This window comes from Lissotriton helveticus, chromosome 7 (genome assembly GCF_964261635.1).
Source record: "Lissotriton helveticus chromosome 7, aLisHel1.1, whole genome shotgun sequence".
In the NCBI taxonomy this organism is placed as follows: Eukaryota; Metazoa; Chordata; class Amphibia; order Caudata; family Salamandridae; genus Lissotriton; species Lissotriton helveticus.
Genome location: NC_136068.1, coordinates 335,308,709 through 335,325,726, shown reverse-complemented (window position 1 = coordinate 335,325,726; position 17,018 = coordinate 335,308,709). Strand labels below are relative to the sequence as shown.

At 43.4% G+C, this 17,018-nt stretch overlaps 1 protein-coding gene across 1 annotated transcript in view; it reads left to right on the top strand.

Annotated features, from left to right (window-relative positions):
- Positions 1–17,018, top strand: part of LOC144766757 (maestro heat-like repeat-containing protein family member 1) — a 73,901-nt gene that overhangs the window by 16,501 nt on the left and 40,382 nt on the right. Inside the window, exons 9-13 of the mRNA XM_078650505.1 lie at positions 2,395–2,515; positions 4,644–4,684; positions 5,002–5,143; positions 8,034–8,086; positions 9,236–9,343. Coding sequence (XP_078506631.1) covers positions 2,395–2,515; positions 4,644–4,684; positions 5,002–5,143; positions 8,034–8,086; positions 9,236–9,343 — 465 coding nt within the window. The remainder of the gene's footprint in view (positions 1–2,394; positions 2,516–4,643; positions 4,685–5,001; positions 5,144–8,033; positions 8,087–9,235; positions 9,344–17,018) is intronic.

The following is a 17,018-nucleotide window of genomic DNA, read 5'->3' as shown; positions in this document are numbered from 1 at the left end:
CTCACTCACAGGGTTTTTGGAGAATAAATATTGCACTCATTCTCTGCAAATAATTGCTCGAATATAGAATCACGGATTGTAGCATTGAACAGGGTTGGTGCTACATCAGTGTAATACCAGCAATCTGTCTTGGACCCCATCAGCAAGGAATGTGTTAGACCTGTCTGGCTTTTTGCGTAGTCCCTCCAATTTATTATTTATTTTGTCCCCTTTTTGCCCTCATACCTTTAATAATTTTTGTCCACTAACTTTTTCTAGGTGTTGGTCAAGGGGATAGGTGTTCTTTCCCCCCCTCATAGTTTTTCACCTCGGGCCTAGAGGCCTGTTCTGACAGGAATAGTTGGAGTCACAAAATGGTGGCTACCAACTGCCCTAACTGATACACCTGGAACCTGTCCCATAGAGAAGTATAGGGCGTTCCAGAACCTTCTGGTCCCTTCTGGACTCCTGAGGGTCAGCCTATAAAAGGCGGAATGCTGGACAGCCATTTTGTCTGTCAGTGAGGAGCAGCTAGAGTGAAGGCTGAGGGCTGGTAGGGGTAGGATCCTGAAGGGTGGATTGCTCTACAAGGGTAGCCCTCTGTCAAGGCTTTTCCACCTCCCATTTCCTGTTGTCCTAGCCAAGCTAGTTCATCCTGCTGACCCTGGACAGTTAGGTGAAGGGGTTAATTCCGGTAGTCTTTGGAGCTGAGAAGGACCCTGCCCTGGGAGCTGAAGTAAGAGTTCCCCTGTGCCCCTAAGTCTGTGCAGTAAGGAGGGATAGGGGATTAGTGCTGAAGAAGAGCTCTGTGGCTCTACTCTGAAGGAGCCCCTTTTACCCCCCTCTTCTCTATAGTGTGGAAAGGAAGCACTTCCTCGGTATAACAACAGGATTTCCTTACTACTGGCTGGTCCTGTGGTGTGTGGCAAGCCTTTCAGCCTGCTAGGTGGAAAGTGAGGGGCTAGGAACTCGTTCCCTTCATTGAATTGGGAGCAGGACCCCTGGGGCACCGATCGCACTCTGTGGCAGCGCCTCCCCAGGAGTGAGAGGAGTCGGTGTATTGACTGGCTTTCGAGCGCTACCGCGCATGATCCCAGCTGAGCCGTGGCTGGCACAGGAGGGGCCTAGGATCGAGCAGGCCTGGGAGTGAAGCATCCTTCCTGTAAGCGGGCGCAGTGGGAGGCGGCACCAACGCGAGCGCTACCGCACATGACAGCTAGTGTAGTGGCCCCGCCGATCGACGCTGAGGAGGAGCGCCGGGTGCCACAGCAGCCAGAGCGAGTGTCCCGCCTTTTCCCTCTGCTCGCGCGCCACACGGAGGAGCTGGCCCGAGCAGGGAGGGAGAGCTGAAGGGCCCGGTAGCGGCCTGGGGGCATTGTTTTAACGGCCTTTTCCTTCCACTCGAGCGCCCCACAAAGGAGCTGGACCGAGTGGGGAGGGAGAGCTGAGGAGCCTCCAGAGGCGAGAGAGCCTTTCCCACACTCGGTTTCATGGCTGTATCGGCTGTGAATTCTCCCTTGCTTCTGGTGCAGGAAGATTTCAGCATCGTTGTAATCACAAGTAAGGAGATAAACACGAGGGGGAAGTGACTCCTACAAGAGTAAAACTGGTGCCAGAGATTGAGACCTAACAAATGAATTAACAGTGAATCTGTCCCCAGGAGTACAGTGTCCTTGAGGAATCCCTGACAGGGCTTCAATGTATGCTGGTTTAATCTGTTATAGCCAGAACTTCTGTGGTCAGTAGTGAATGGGAAAGAAACGTGTAACCTTCCCTAGAGGAGTATAGGCTTTTCTGCAGGGAAACTCTTGTCCTTTGATGGGGAGGTAACAAGCTAAGCAGGGGCAGTGTAAGGTTAACAATGAAATGGTTATTGCTTGCCTGACTAAATATAAAGTGCTGACACTGCCTCTTCTAAAGTGATGTTGTGATGAAAGTTATAGAAAGTCAAAATAGTAGAGTTTAAATGTAATGTACTGTAAATGCTGGTTGATAATATGTTTTAGCAGCTTAAAAGTATAGTTATTGCTTCCAAGACAAACTGAAATGCCTAAGTTGTAAATTTTGAAACAAAAGAGCAGAGATACTATTTTTATAAACCAGCACATATTTTTCTAACAATTTGGTGTAGTGTCCTTTTTAAGTGTTATTGCGTGGAATTACTGTTGGGTGGTTTGCAACCTTCACACTTGTGCCTCTAGAATTGCATGTCTTACCCTAGGCCAGGCTACCCTAGGTGACCTGACATCCCAGGTTCCAACAGAATGGTATCAGGAAGGGGATAATTCAAATGTAGCCCCATCTCCAGAAGACCCACCAAAAACCCTCCCACCGGCTATGACTGTTTATCTGTGGGAATGCAGCCTTATTAAATGCTAATGATACTAATAACAGATTCGCTGCTCTTTCTTGCAGGGATTTTGGAAAGAGATTTTGAGCTACATGCTGGAAGATGACTATACTTCATCTGTGCCAGCAATGTGCCAGATGCTACTTGTTGTAGATAAGAAAGCAAGCATCAACTTTCATGAATGTGGTGAGTCTTAAGCATCCTACTCATTGACACAGTGGGATCTACCATTGAAGGTGGTTAATGCTTCCTCCTCCACTCCCCAGATCCCCTCTTACTTTGTCATGATCAGGCATGAGTTGAAGAACCAGTCCATTAGCTCAGGATGTTATGGTTGAGTTACTATAGAATGTGGGTGTCAATATTTCAAATAACATTTATTGCTCTCCTTTTAGAGATATATGTGTCTGTGCGGATGTTGCTGCTCGCTGTGAGCCTTATTCACAAGGCATTAACTAATTGCTGTGCCTCAAGCCACTTGGCTGTGCCACGCTGCGTTAATTCCGAAGCACCGGGATGCTTCATATCTACAATGATATAATGGATCCCTTTGCTCTCCCAGTGCTGGTGCATAATTAGCTGCCATGCACCTATGAAGACACCCTTTTACCATGGTGCAAGGTTGGCTGCGTCACAGGGATGATTGTTTTTGTGCAGTAAGGCATATCTTTGTTTTTATGCAGTTAGGCATACCTTTGTGCACAAAAACAATCACAATAGGTAATTTCCTCTTCCTAAATGTGCTGCAGTAGGCAGTACGCGTATAAAGAGGTAAACAACAAGGAGAAATAAAAATATTTGTTCTTGTTGCACCTCCCTATACCTCCCCCTGGGGAGGTGTAGCATTCTGACACATTTCCAGGTGTACTATTTCTTGTAAATCTGGAAATGCGGCAGAAGCCTTGGGTGTTGCGCAGGAAATCTCACAGCAAAACCCATGGCACAACTGTTCCACACAAAGTGTTGCATGCAAAGGGGCCATATTTACAAGGGCATTAAAAGCCACGCAGGGTGGCTTTACCTGTCCTTGTAAATATGGAGCAGCAGGTTGCACTGCTGGTGTGTCTCAAAAAGTGATGCACAGGTGGCACAAGGGGCTTATAAATAATCCCTACATACTTTTTGTAGTTTGCCAGACATAAAGTGACTTTCCTGTTTGTTTCAGCTCTTAGTCTGGTTAATGCACCTACCACCTAAATGCAATGTACTAACTGACCCAGGTTTCCACACACCATGAGGCTATTCAGGGCTCTAATGCTCCTCTTCAAACCTTGGAGTATTCTTGCTCTCCATGATGTTACTTCTGTCTAGTATGTTGATCATGCCCTGGTGGGTATGGTACCTATTTATGTGTTGTTACTTTTGCCGACCGCAACAGGGATGTATTTTATTTCTCCATGGAGTTACTTTTAGTTATGATATTTGTCTCTGCAATAGTTCTGGTTCAACATTTTGGACTTCAGCTCCATACTAAAATGCTAGTTATTGGCCCTCATTTGTAAGCAGGGATGCATGCTCACTGATGGTAAGTGAAAATAAATATTTTGACTGACTCCAAGGTTACGAAGGAGATTCACATCTGGTGGTGAATACCTGTAATTGCTATAATTCCAGGGATCCAATTAGCTCTCCCCGCTCAACTTTCCAGTGGATATGTTGATAAAGTGCAAGTGACCTGGGCAGATGGTATCATAGTCTATTTATTTGTCACTCATGTTAGGAGTCCTGAGCAGAATCGAACAGGCAAAATATGTGCTTGTTCTTGCTTGCCCCAGGTCGTTAACCTTATTAGAAAATAGATATGCAAGAACATGCTCTGGAGTCCTCTTTTCTTCTGGGGTATCCGCTGTCAGAAAATGGCTCCCATTTTTCCATGGTCCTTCAGGATGTAAAGCACGTCCACGGCTCATGACGCATCCTCTCTTATATCACTGGAGTCTTCTAACCCTCAATGAAAGCTGTAGCAGGAACCTGTGCATGGCAGCATAGGTAGCTCCTCCTCCAGCTTTCATTCCTTGACAGCAACCACTAAGGGAGGGAGGAAGAGAATTGCAGCATAGGCTGTCAAGGTACTGTACACCCCTGGGCACTCCTTAGTGGTAAGGGTGCCTTTGCCAGTATTTGCAGGAATTTCAAAGCATCCTTATGACCGCTAGAGGCTCATTGAAATGCCACCCATCACCCATCATCTTCTTTACAGGTACTACTGGGTGTCTTAAGTGTGTGTGTCAGCCATGTGTCTTCCTTTGGCAAGTATTGCTCAGTAATTTATGGATTGAGTATGACATATCTTCGTTCTTTTGTACCTAAACAGCTAAAGAAATTCCAATACACAGACTCTTCATAAGATTGCTGGTGAGTGAGTATCACATTCCACCCCCATCATATTCCACCAGATCCCTCTTCCCAAGTTGTTTGCTGCCATTTCTATGCAACCTGCTAATAGAGATCTTAAATTCAACTCAGCTTTTTTCCTTTTGAATTTGATGGTTTTATTTCCAGTAAATTGGTTATCAGTATGACATGCTACTTACATTGTACAGAAACAGCCAAAATGTGGTTGGTACTAAGTACTGCGTAGAGAACAAGGTAGCATTTCCAGAAGTTTTAGGCTAGAGAATAGGAACTCATGACAGAATCACTTTTCTGAATTCTTTGTTGTGGGTTTCCAGGTAATTTCTTCATATCCTCGCTGGGATGTCGAAAGGGGAACTTCAGTCTTGGATCTTCTCGCGCGGCTGATTCCTGCAAATTACCCATTTCTAGCAAAACTCTTCAGAAAGAAGATCCCCCCGCTGATAACATATTTAGAAGGTGAGACCCCAAAGCATGAACCAGTGAGCACACAATTTAAACAAGTATTAATGGCATTTCAAACAACCATTGACCAATGACAAAGCCATTAAGTCTGGTGTTAGCTGCTAGCTTTTAGACCTTGTCCACTCATGTTTTTTTCACGTTTTTATAAACTTGTATTGTGGTGGGAGGTGATGCCAGGTTCATACCAAGATAAAAAATACTGTTTTGGTATCAAAAGGTCACATTCTTATTAAATGAAAATAATTTGTGTGTGGATGTACTCCTTGTGAAAAAACAGAACGCCATTGTTCACAGTGAAGTTAGCCAAAGTCAGAATTGGCCCATGATGTATGCTGTGGAGGACAGAAGAGAATGTGAATGATAGGACACGTTAGACCAGCAGATGAGGAGGTCTGGCTGAGGGCTTGAATAACTAAGCAAAAAAAGAAATAGTCACAGTCTTTCTTTGTAGCTGGCCGATGCCATACTCCAAACCGTATGAGGCAATAACAGAAATGGAGTCAGGTATCTTCTTGCAAGTTCTGGGTTACTTCCGCATATAACAGAAAGGCAGTTGACAGATTGGTTTGCCGAAAAAATTAGCTTAATACAAAGCTTCTGCCATGAAGCGCTTCATCTGTCAGACGCAGCCTTGATCACATAAGAATGCGGGATCTTGATTCAGTGTTTTAAAGTACATATGTGCCAAAAAATTCCATAAACATAGAAAAAAATATTTCTTCAGCATATCCAAGGTCAACATTATTTTAGAGCACTACCTGTTTTGGCACCTTTTCTTTTATTTCAATTGTGACTTATTGTAACAACTCAGTAGCACCAACTCTTCTAATGACTAAACTTGAAACAAAAACTCCTGGTGGCCTCAATACAGAAGAGATTTTGCACACACATTTATAAACATCAAACGCTCTCTCTGCGTTTGTATTAGAAGTAGGTATTAGTCAGGGTACATGGTAGGTTAGATTAGTCTACTCGGGCATAACATTGTTTGTGTGATGACTAAGGATGAACAGGGTATTTCACAGCAATTAATATGAAAGAAAATGTTAGAACTCTGGTACAACCATATGTTGCAGTTAAAAGTAATGTTTAAAATGATGCATAATTGAATCCTACTATGTGAGAAGTTCACATGGAGGAACATTTAGAAAAGTTGGTGATATTATGTTGTTAATAAATTGATTGATACATATTTCTGTAAGGTTAGTCACCCTTCTTTTCTTAAAAACAAGATTTATATTTCAGCCTGTGTAGCAGATATCATGCGTAAGTGTTTTATTGTGTTTTTAAGGTAGAATTAATTGCAAATTATAATGTCACTTATGTGAATTAGTCGGGTAGTTCCTACAAATCTATAAAGGATCTCCATGTTTTAGACAGCCTAAACTAAGAGATTGGTGTCCAGACTGATTCCAGACACCCCCAAAGGATATGTTAGTTTGTAGACCAGCTAGCTCACAGTGCCACTATAAGCCCCACAACCTTACCAAGGAGAGAATAGTTTCTGGCAACTATCGAACATGAGAACCCTGACCCCTCAGGGATCATGGAAACAGTACAATACTTTTTGCTTGGTCACTTGTGCTCACTTTATCTCAGAGAGATACACAGACTAAATGGTGGGGGTGTTTTCAATAAGTATTTATTGAACCAGAGTCATTCTAGCATAAAATACATGTGCTGCAACAACCATGAGACAGAAACAGATATAGACGATTACAAGCACCAATATAGTAAATAAAAAGTAGAATTCTACCATGGTGCTAAAATAGTGAATATATGCAGACATATAAATACATGAAGTTAATAGTGCGTACTCCTACGATGCAAACCCTAACTAGATGTACCTAAGTGTACCTAGCATGTATGTTGGTGTATAGCCAAGAGCCTCCTAGGAAAGAGAAAACCCCAATACCTAATGTGAGAAAGCAATGACCCCATCTTGGTCTCGAGTGGACAACCCACAAGTAATGTCAGACGAATGCTAACTGGAGTGTCTGCATGCAGGGACTTCAGCGTCTCGTGTCAGCATGTCAGCATAGAATCTTTTTCTCCTCCGGCTTGCCCAGCAAAGATGTGGTACTTATATACATGAAAGGTACCATCAGGGGTTCTACCTAGATGTGCCATGGTACTGTGGGCATGTAAGCCAAGGATGACGATAGTGGTGACCCTTATACAGAGTTATTATGCACAAGATTGTAATCCTGCTGTGATACTAAGAATCCTCATGCATAATAAATTAGGCTAGTTTTTTTAGAAAAATACACAACATTTATGCAGCACCTAACTAGGTAAAAGGTCGGGCCAGAACTGTTATGTAGAGCAAGGTAGGACAAATGTCGGTAAAAGCTTGTGCGACTACCTAGGACTATATTGGAGTACGTTGGATATTATAGCAAATTAAGAAGTGTTACAAAATATTTTGGTCTTTGATATAATAAAGGAGTATTTTTCTATGTGTATGTAATTTTAGAGCACATATGCACTTTTTTACTCTGAACCACAACGGCGATCCCCTATGTGATCAAGGCTTAATCTGACAGCTGAAATGCTTATTGGCAGTAGCTCTGTAATAAGCTGATTTTCTGCAAACAAGTGGTGTGGTGACCTTTCTGTTATATAAGAAAGGAAACCAGAATATATAAACCTAAAATTACAACCAGATATAAGGAGCTAAGAGTGACATCAAGGGCACATGAACAACGAATGACCTTGAACTCAAGTCCCAGGACAGGCTGAGCCAACAAACACATTTTGCACACTTTGAATTGTGTGAATCTACTTCTGCTAGTGCTTGGTATGTAAGCACATTGCCTTTGAAATGTTGCTAGCTATCCACTTGTACTTACATATATTTCTTTTTTACCAACTACTATTTCAGCTTCCACGGAAAGAACCTTTGACTTGGCAAAGTGGAAATGCACGCTTGTTTCAGTAAGGATGAATTGCTAATGAATGTCACACATGACGCTTGTCTCTCTGTTTTCCAAAGCCACTCATTCAGCGTGAATATATGCAGATATTAAATTCACCCCATCATAGAGCTGTTCTGCTATGAGGTTGCAATATTCTCACCATATCCCTATTATTTCTATGGATTATGATCGTTACTATGATGTTGATTATGATTGGGCACAGAGGGGGAGCAGCTGTACTCGGTACATAACATTTCCCTAATATGTAATGTTTACCAGAGGCATTAAAAACCTTATTGGCCCAAGTTGACATTCATAAAACTGGAAATTGCATGCTTACGACACCTAGTCCTACATGTATCAGAGTTTATCTGCATGTTTTACCCAGGTAAATTACAGGCTCCACAGTGATCATTGCATTACTCATAGATCTGACTGTTGTTGCACAGGGCTACAAATGTAGCCCCTTACTGGTAATTGTTTCCTCCGACTCTTTTTTATCCCCCAGGATAGTCACACTAGCACAACGTTCTTCTTTCCCTGGATTGTCACACTATCACTCTTCCCACTGCATTCCACATTATCTGTAAATTCATATTCTGCAATCGGATAGGCACATGATCCATGCTCCCTATCTTCATTTGAATTGTCACTCTGTCACTGTATGTTTTGCCAGGCCATCACACTCCACTGAGCTTCTATTGTGCTCCTGAGATGCAATTTTATGTTCCTTGTGTTCAGCCTTCACCCTTGTTAACACTAAATTTACATTCTGCTCCCTTGCTGGATACCCAAATTGTATTTGCATTCTGCTTCTAAGTATGTGATATTGTTGCATAGTCCCAATGTGTTTTCTGTCTGCATGGCTGCACTGTTGCTCTTTTCACAATAATTTGTGGGCAGCATGGTTTTGTTGCATGTGTTTCTGTGTAAATCACGGACACTGTCAAGGCCTCCTGTTTCTTCTGAGCACTGATATCACACCACACTATTTAAGCACTGCTGTATGTGTTCTCTGGTTCTTATGTCCAAATATAATTTCATTACAGAGGTTGTTAGCTGAAGTTTGTTTAAACTTATCTTCTCTAAATCACTGCAGACGTCAGCAGTGGATACTGCATTTACGTTTCTATTACTGCATTAAAGTCTCTCACTGTTTTTCTTGCAGTTCCTGGGGACTATCCTAAAACAAGCCCCATACAGAGAATGGCATGTCTCTTTTATGGAAGAACTCACCGAACAGATTGACAGTTTTGCCCATCATGTGAATGAGGAGGTTAGTGCTCTCAAGGGTCAGTATTGAACCATTGGAGAAGTCAATTTAACACAAAGTCGGAAGAAGGGTAGAACTGTGTATTCCATTAGTAAAGGTAATTTTTATAATATGGGTACACAGCATTGGGCTTAGCCTGTTGGGAAAATCAGGTATGGTTCTCCCACTCCCTGGAAGGACTGACCTACTAAGAAGCAGATGGAGATGAACTCCCTGAGGTAATCCTCTCCACTTGAATCAATAAAAGCCACAACATTTCAGGGCTATACTCATTTCCCTAATGGATCTCCTTTAGCCAATAGGTAGTCTTCATGTTAGAGCCAATCCCCATTCAGGGGATGTGAGGCCATATTCATGCAAAAAGCAGTGGAGGTATTGTTCCAATCAAAAAGCAAAGAAGAAAGGAAGGCGGGCAAAGAAGGGGGAATCTTAAGGATTATTTCTTGGTGCCCTCACACATCACTGAGGATGTAATGCTTCATAGTGGGCTTGCTTCTCATAGGTCCAGCGCTATAATGCCCTACGGGCCCCAAGAAGGGTCACTTTAGGGGAGATCTTTTTATTTTTGATGTCTGATGAGAAGTGCTTGTGTAAGGGCATTTTGTATGTGAGGGGTGATGTAAATGTAGGTACACAGTCAAAATATCGAGTTGAAAATTACGACCTACCAAAATATCGTGTTTAAAATTTCGAAGGTACAGAATATCGATGTCAAGAATATCGTAGGACAGAATATCGACCCTGAGGTAAGTAATATCGAATTCATTTATATCGATGTAAGTAATATCGAAGTTAGTAATATCGATAGCATATATATCGATGTAACTGATTTCGATGTTATTAATATCGATATTTGTATTATTTTTTTGATTTTTATTATGTATGTGTTATATGTTTTTGTTAAGTATTTAAATTAATTTTTATTATATGTGTATTATTTTTATATATTAATAAATTTATTTTTAAGTAAATTATATGTTTTAGTACCGGAGCGGGTTGTGGGTTGATAGGGGAATAGGGTGGGAAGTAATTTAATTGTAATAATTAATTGGCAATTAATTATTTTAATTGATAAATTAATTATTTAAGTGGTAATTAATGTTAATTTTTATTAAATGTTATGTTTTAGTACCAGAGCGGGTTGTGGGTTTATAAGGGAATAGGGTGGGAAGTAATTTAATTGTAATTAATTAATTTTTTATTTAATTATTAATTGGCAATTAATTATTTTAATTGGTAAAATATTTATTTAATTGGTAATTAATGTTAATTATTATTAAATGTTATGTTTTAGTACCAGAGTGGGTTGTGGGTTTATAGGGGAATAGGGTGGGAAGTAATTTAATTGTAATTAATTACATTTTTTTATGTGTAATATATTTTGTAAATATTTATTAATTGGCATTCCATACTGTTGCACCCTTTGGAGTTGGAATAGTAATTTTTCTCCCTACGCTATCCAACGCTTTCCCTACTGTTGCACTCTCTGGAGTGGGAATAGTAATTTTTCCCCCAACGCTATCCAAAGTTGTCCGTACTGTTGCAACCTCTGGAGTTGGAATAGTAAGTTTCCCACCTACGCTATCCAATGCTTTCAATACTGTTGCACCCTTTGGAGTTGGAATATTAATTTTTACCCATACGCTATCCAACGCTTTCCCTACTGTTCCACTCACTGGAGTGGGAATAGTCATTTTTACATACCCGCTATCCAATGCTTTCCCTACTGTTCCACTCACTGGAGTTGGAATAGTAATTTTTACCCACCCGCTATCCAACGTTTTCCCTACTGTTGCACTCTCTGGAGTGGGAATAGTAATTTTTACTTTTACGCTATCCAACGCTTTCCCTAATGTTGCACTCTCTGGAGTGGGAATAGTAATTTTTCCCCCTACGCTATCCAACGTTTTCCCTACTGTTGCACCCTCTGGAGTTGGAATAGTAATTTGCCAATCTATGCTATCCAACGCTTTCCATACTGTTGCACTCTTTGGAGTTGGAATATTAAATATTATTTTTACGCTATCCAACGCTTTTCTTACTGTTGCACCCTTTGGAGTTGGCATAGTAATTTTTACCCACCCGTTATCCAACGTTTTCCCTACTGTTGCACTCTCTGGAGTGGGAATAGTAATTTTTACTCTTACGCTATCCAACGCTTTCCCTAATGTTGCACTAATTGGAGTGGGAATAGTCATTTTTACATACCTGCTATCCAGCACTTTCCCTATTGTTCCACTCACTGGAGTTGGAATAGTAATTTTTACCCACCTGCTATCCAACGTTTTCCCTACTGTTGCACTCTCTGGAGTGGGAATAGTAATTTTTACTCTTACGCTATCCAACGCTTTCCCTAATGTTGCACTCATTGGAGTGGGAATAGTCATTTTTACATATCCGCTATCCAATGCTTTCCCTACTGTTCCATTCACTGGAGTTGGAATAGTAATTTTTACCCACTTGCTATCCAATGCTTTCCCTACTGTTGCACTCTCTGGAGTGGGAATAGTAATATTTACTCTTACGCTATCCAACGCTTTCCCTAATGTTGTACTCATTGGAGTGGGAATAGTCATTTTTACATACCCGCGATCCAACGCTTTCCCTACTGTTGCACTCACTGATGTTTGAATAGTAATTTTTACCCTTACGCTATCCAACGCTTTATCTACTGTTGCACCCTCTGGAGTTTGAATAGTAATTTTTACCCTTATGCTATTCAATATTATTTATATTTATTTATGTATTTAAGATGTTACATAATGTTGTATTTAATTAATTTTAAAAATATTGAAAGTATATTTAATTGTTGTTACTTATTAAATATAATTATTTATTATTATTTATGTTATTATTTTATGAGTGTTGATGTATTTTTAATTTTTAGTATTTGTTAATATTTTATAATTATTTAAAAAATTATGTATATATTATAATTAATTAAGTATATATTATATATTTTATTATTAATTTTAATTAAATGTTTAATAGTAAATATGTATTATTTATTCATTTGAAACATTATAACACATTTTAACATAAGTTTAAAATATATATAAGTACTATTCTGATAGATACATCTGCCGTGTGGATTCCTCACCTTGTGAATATCCCCTTGCGTCAGCAACATTCGGAAATTCTTTTTGTAGCCTCGCGCCGACGTGGACTTGGACGTCATAGAGACACGACATCGCTCGCGACTCCGCTGACGTCACCGACGCCAACAATAGGCCCACGCCGGCGTGATGACATCAGTTCCCTTTTTTCCGCGTCGTCGACGCTAACGGTTTCGGGATACTCTGTAGCTTCTAGTAACTTTGTTACTATATTTCTTCGATTCTCCATTCTCTGACCTTTTTACTCGGTTGTCATGTCGACAAGGAAAACGGGTTTTAAACCCTGTAGAGAATGTGGAAAGATGATGTCTGTTACGGACCCACACCAAGACTGTATTTGGTGTCTGAGCTCTGACCACGACGTTGATGGATGTTCATCGTGTCAAAAGATGAATCCGAAGGCTCTGCGAGAAAGAGAGTCTAAGCTTCTTGTGGCTAAGCTGAAGGCAGATAAAGTTAGAAGATCTTCAAAACACTCGAAGAGGTCGAAGTCGAGATCCAGATCGAGGTCTCGAGAGGCGTCGGCTTCGAAGTCTTCGTCTGATCACGCTTCCAGCTCTCGTAAAAAACATGAGAAGAGGAGGCATGAGTCCCGACGTCATTCGGATGATAAGTCTGGCTCAAGGTCGAAATCTCCCAAGAGGATGAAGTCGAAGATAATTCCTCCACAGGTATCGGATCAGGAAGGTGAGGCCTCACCTTCGGAGTCGCTAGTTCATTCTCCGACTCCGGTTCCCGATCCGACTCCGGCTCCGGCTCCATCTCCGACTCCAGAAGACGCCGGTGGAGTTCCTGTTGAGGAAGAGACTTCGACTCCTGTTATTGAAACAGATTCGAATCTACCTCGAGGTCAACCTGAGCATCCACCTTTTCCGGCTCCAGGTCAGGACCCTTCTGCGTTTCTAAACGCTATGTATGGTGTTTTCTCAAGATCATGGTACCCCTCTGGAGAGCCTTCGGGTCCCATGGGTCCAATGGCATTTAATTTGGGTGTACCTCACTCATATGCCCCGGCACCTTTCATGCCGTATATGCCAGCCCCGACCCCGCTGTGGCAGTATCAGGCTCCACCGAGGTCGACGCCGATATCGACGCCGGCTCGACCAAAGTCGACGACTCCGGCTCCGGCATCGCCTGCTCCAAGCAAGTCTATGGAACATCCTTCTAAGACTTCGGATTCGATTCCGACGTCGGCTCCGGCGCCGTCGGATTCGGCAGTGGATCCGGCTGCACTCCGCGTTAGGCAGAGGTCTAGGAGAGAGGCTCAACGTCTCCTAGAAGAACAGAGGTATTGTGAGTCTCATTCCGACTTAGAAGAAGGTGAGCTGGATGGGAGTTATTTCGAGGACCTGGCAGAGGCGAGTGGTCTTGAATTTTCTCCAGAGTGGGCTTTACCATCAGGCCCTGATGCACCCTCTGAGGATGTTCAGCCATATCATGTGGTTATGAGAAAGGCAGCGGGACTTTTAGGTTTGACTTTGCCTACTGTCGAATTTAAGTCAAATTTACTAACTGAGGTTCTTCATTCTCCGAACTCTGCTGTGGAACCTTTGCTCCCGTTTAATGATGCTTTAACTGAGCCCATTATGGAAGTATGGAAGAAACCTTTTTCTGCTCCTGCAGTTTCGAAAGGTGTGGCTAGGAGGTATAGAGTGGCTCCTGAAGATCCTGCCTTTTTGTCATCTCACCCTTCTCCTGAGAGTTTGGTGATTCAGGCAGCATGTTCTAAGAAGTCGGTTGGTGCTTTTCCGCAGGTGCCTGGCAAAAAAGAAGCTAGAAAGCAGGATCAAGTGGCCAAAAATACTTTTTCTTCTGCTAGTATGGCATTCAAATCAACTAATGCCAATTGCCTTATGGGTAGATATGTACATGCACTTATGGACTCTATGCGTTCATTGATCCCTAAGGTTCCAGAAGATAGCAGAAATGACTTTGAGGAAGTTTTATCTGACACTCAAGCGGCAGCTCGTCAGGTCATCCAAAGCGGCCTCGATACTGCGGATTCTGTGGCAAGAATCATGGGCACGGCGGTTGCCACAAGGCGTTCAGCTTGGTTGAAATCATCTGATTTTTCGGCTGATGTACAGTCTGCTTTGTTGGATCTGCCTTTCGATGGTGAAGGACTCTTTGGTAAAAAGGCAGACACGGCCTTGGAGAGGTTCAAGGATAGCAGGGCAACTGCTAGATCTCTTGGTCTTCAAGTCAGAGGTTCTACAACCAGGAAATTCAGAGGTTTTGGTTGCTCTTCCTTTCGTACATTTAGACAAGGTCAGCAGCAGCAACAACAACAGCAGCAGCAGCAGAATACCTTGTATAGGTCGTACAGGGGAAAGCAAAGGGCATGTCCTCGAGGGCGTCAAGCCTCTTCCTCCTCCACCTCCTCCAACCCCCCAGCCACGGAAAAGCAGCCCTAGATCCATTCAGGATCATGTGGGTCCGGTGGGGGGCCGGCTTACTCACTTTCTACGGGATTGGGAATCGGTTACATCAGATCTTTGGGTTCTCAATCTCGTAGAAAATGGGTATGCCCTTCCCTTTCGGGAGTTCCCTCCCAATTACCCTCCTTGCCAAGGATATTGCTCAGAGGAACATCTGTTGCTTCTTCAGGAGGAAGTTCTTACTCTATTGAAGAAGGGTGCGATAGAGGTGGTCCCAGAGCAGGAAAGGGGTCAGGGATGCTACTCCCGGTATTTCCTGATACCCAAGAAGGATGGCAGGCTTCGTCCAATCCTGGATCTCAGGATCTTGAATTTTTATCTGAAGCAGGAGAAATTCAAGATGCTCACCCTTGCTCAGGTTCTTCAGGCTCTGCTGGAAGAAGACTGGATGGTGTTGCTCGACTTACAGGATGCGTATTTTCATATCCCAATCCTGAAGTCGCACAAGAAGTATCTCCGTTTTACGGTGGGATCGCAGCACTATCAGTTTGCGGTCCTTCCGTTTGGTCTTACTACTGCGCCTCGAGTCTTCACCAAGGTGATGGCAGTGGTGGCGGCGCATCAGAAGATTAGGGATTCCTGTATTCCCTTATTTGGACGACTGGCTGATCAAAGCAGAGTCATCAGAGAGAGTGCTCCATCATCTGCAGGAGACAGGAGACAACCCAGTTGTTGTACAGGTTGGGTTTTTCGATAAACGTACCCAAGTCTCACCTGGTGCCCTTCCAGCGCAACCTGTTCATTGGTGCTGTACTGGACACAACTGTATGTCGTGCATTCCCTCCCCCTCAAAGGATTCGCGACATAAAGGAGATGATTCCTTTATTTTACAATGGAGCGGTCGTTCCAGTCCTGAAGGAATGTGGTATCAGCACAACGGAGATCTCAGGGAGTCAGTGAGGATCTCCAGAGAAGCTACGGCGGATCTGTCTTGGTGGGGCGTGGATGGCAACCTGTCTCAGGGGAAGCCTTTTCAGTTGCCTCCCCCGGTGGCCACAGTGATAACGGATGCATCCACTCTAGGGTGGGGTGCTCATCTGGGGGATCTGGAGGTCAAGGGTCTTTGGTCTCCAGAGGAAAGGTTGCTTCACATCAACCTTCTAGAATTGCGGGCGATACGTTTGGCGCTCAAGGCCTTCCTCCCTTCCCTTCGCGGTCGTTCGATCCAGGTCCTGACATACAACACGACCGCGATGTGGTACATCAACAAACAGGGAGGAGTGGGGTCGCAGTGTCTCTGCAGAGAGGCTCTGCGTCTCTGGTCCTGGGTTCAGGACCATCAGATTTGTCTGATGGCAAATCATCTGGCCGGGGTTCTGAACATTCGTGCAGACAGTCTCAGTCGGCAGTTCTCTGCCGACCACGAGTGGAGGCTTCACCCGGAGGTGGTTCACGACATCTTTCGGATGTGGGGGACTCCTCGGGTGGACCTGTTCGCCACTCGCGAGAATGCTCACTGCCTGTCGTTCTGCAGTCTCCAGTTTCCGATGCAAGGAGCCTTGGGGGACGCGTTTCAGTTGAGTTGGGGAAATCAACTCCTTTACGCGTTTCCTCCCATACCTTTGATTCCTCGGGTTTTGAGGAAGATTCGCCAAGACCGGGCCCAAGTCATATTGGTCGCCCCGGACTGGCCAAGAAGGGTGTGTTATACAGATGTTCTCCACCTCTCCTCTCACCCGCCGCTCCGTCTCCCTCTCAGGGCAGACCTCCTCTCTCAGATGGAGGGGCAGGTTCTACACCCCCACCTCCAGACATTACACCTTCATGCCTGGAGATTGAGCGTGGCAACCTGAATTCCTTTTCCCTCCCGCCTGACGTTGTGGATGTCATTTTATCCGCCAGGCGTGACTCCACTAAGTCTATCTATTCTTATAGATGGTCGAAATTTGTCACGTGGTGTGGGGAAAAGTCTATTGACCCTTTGAGAGCCCATTTGTCTGATGTTCTCCAGTTTGCTCTTTTTCTGGCGCAACAGGGACTTGCGGTTGCCACAGTGAAGGGCTATCTTTCTGCGCTGTCGGCTTTTCTCTGCTTGCCTGACCAGCCATCTCTTTTTAAGTCTCCTGTGGTTTTAAGATTTTTGAAGGGCCTCACAAATAAGTTCCCTCCTTCTCCTTTTATTGT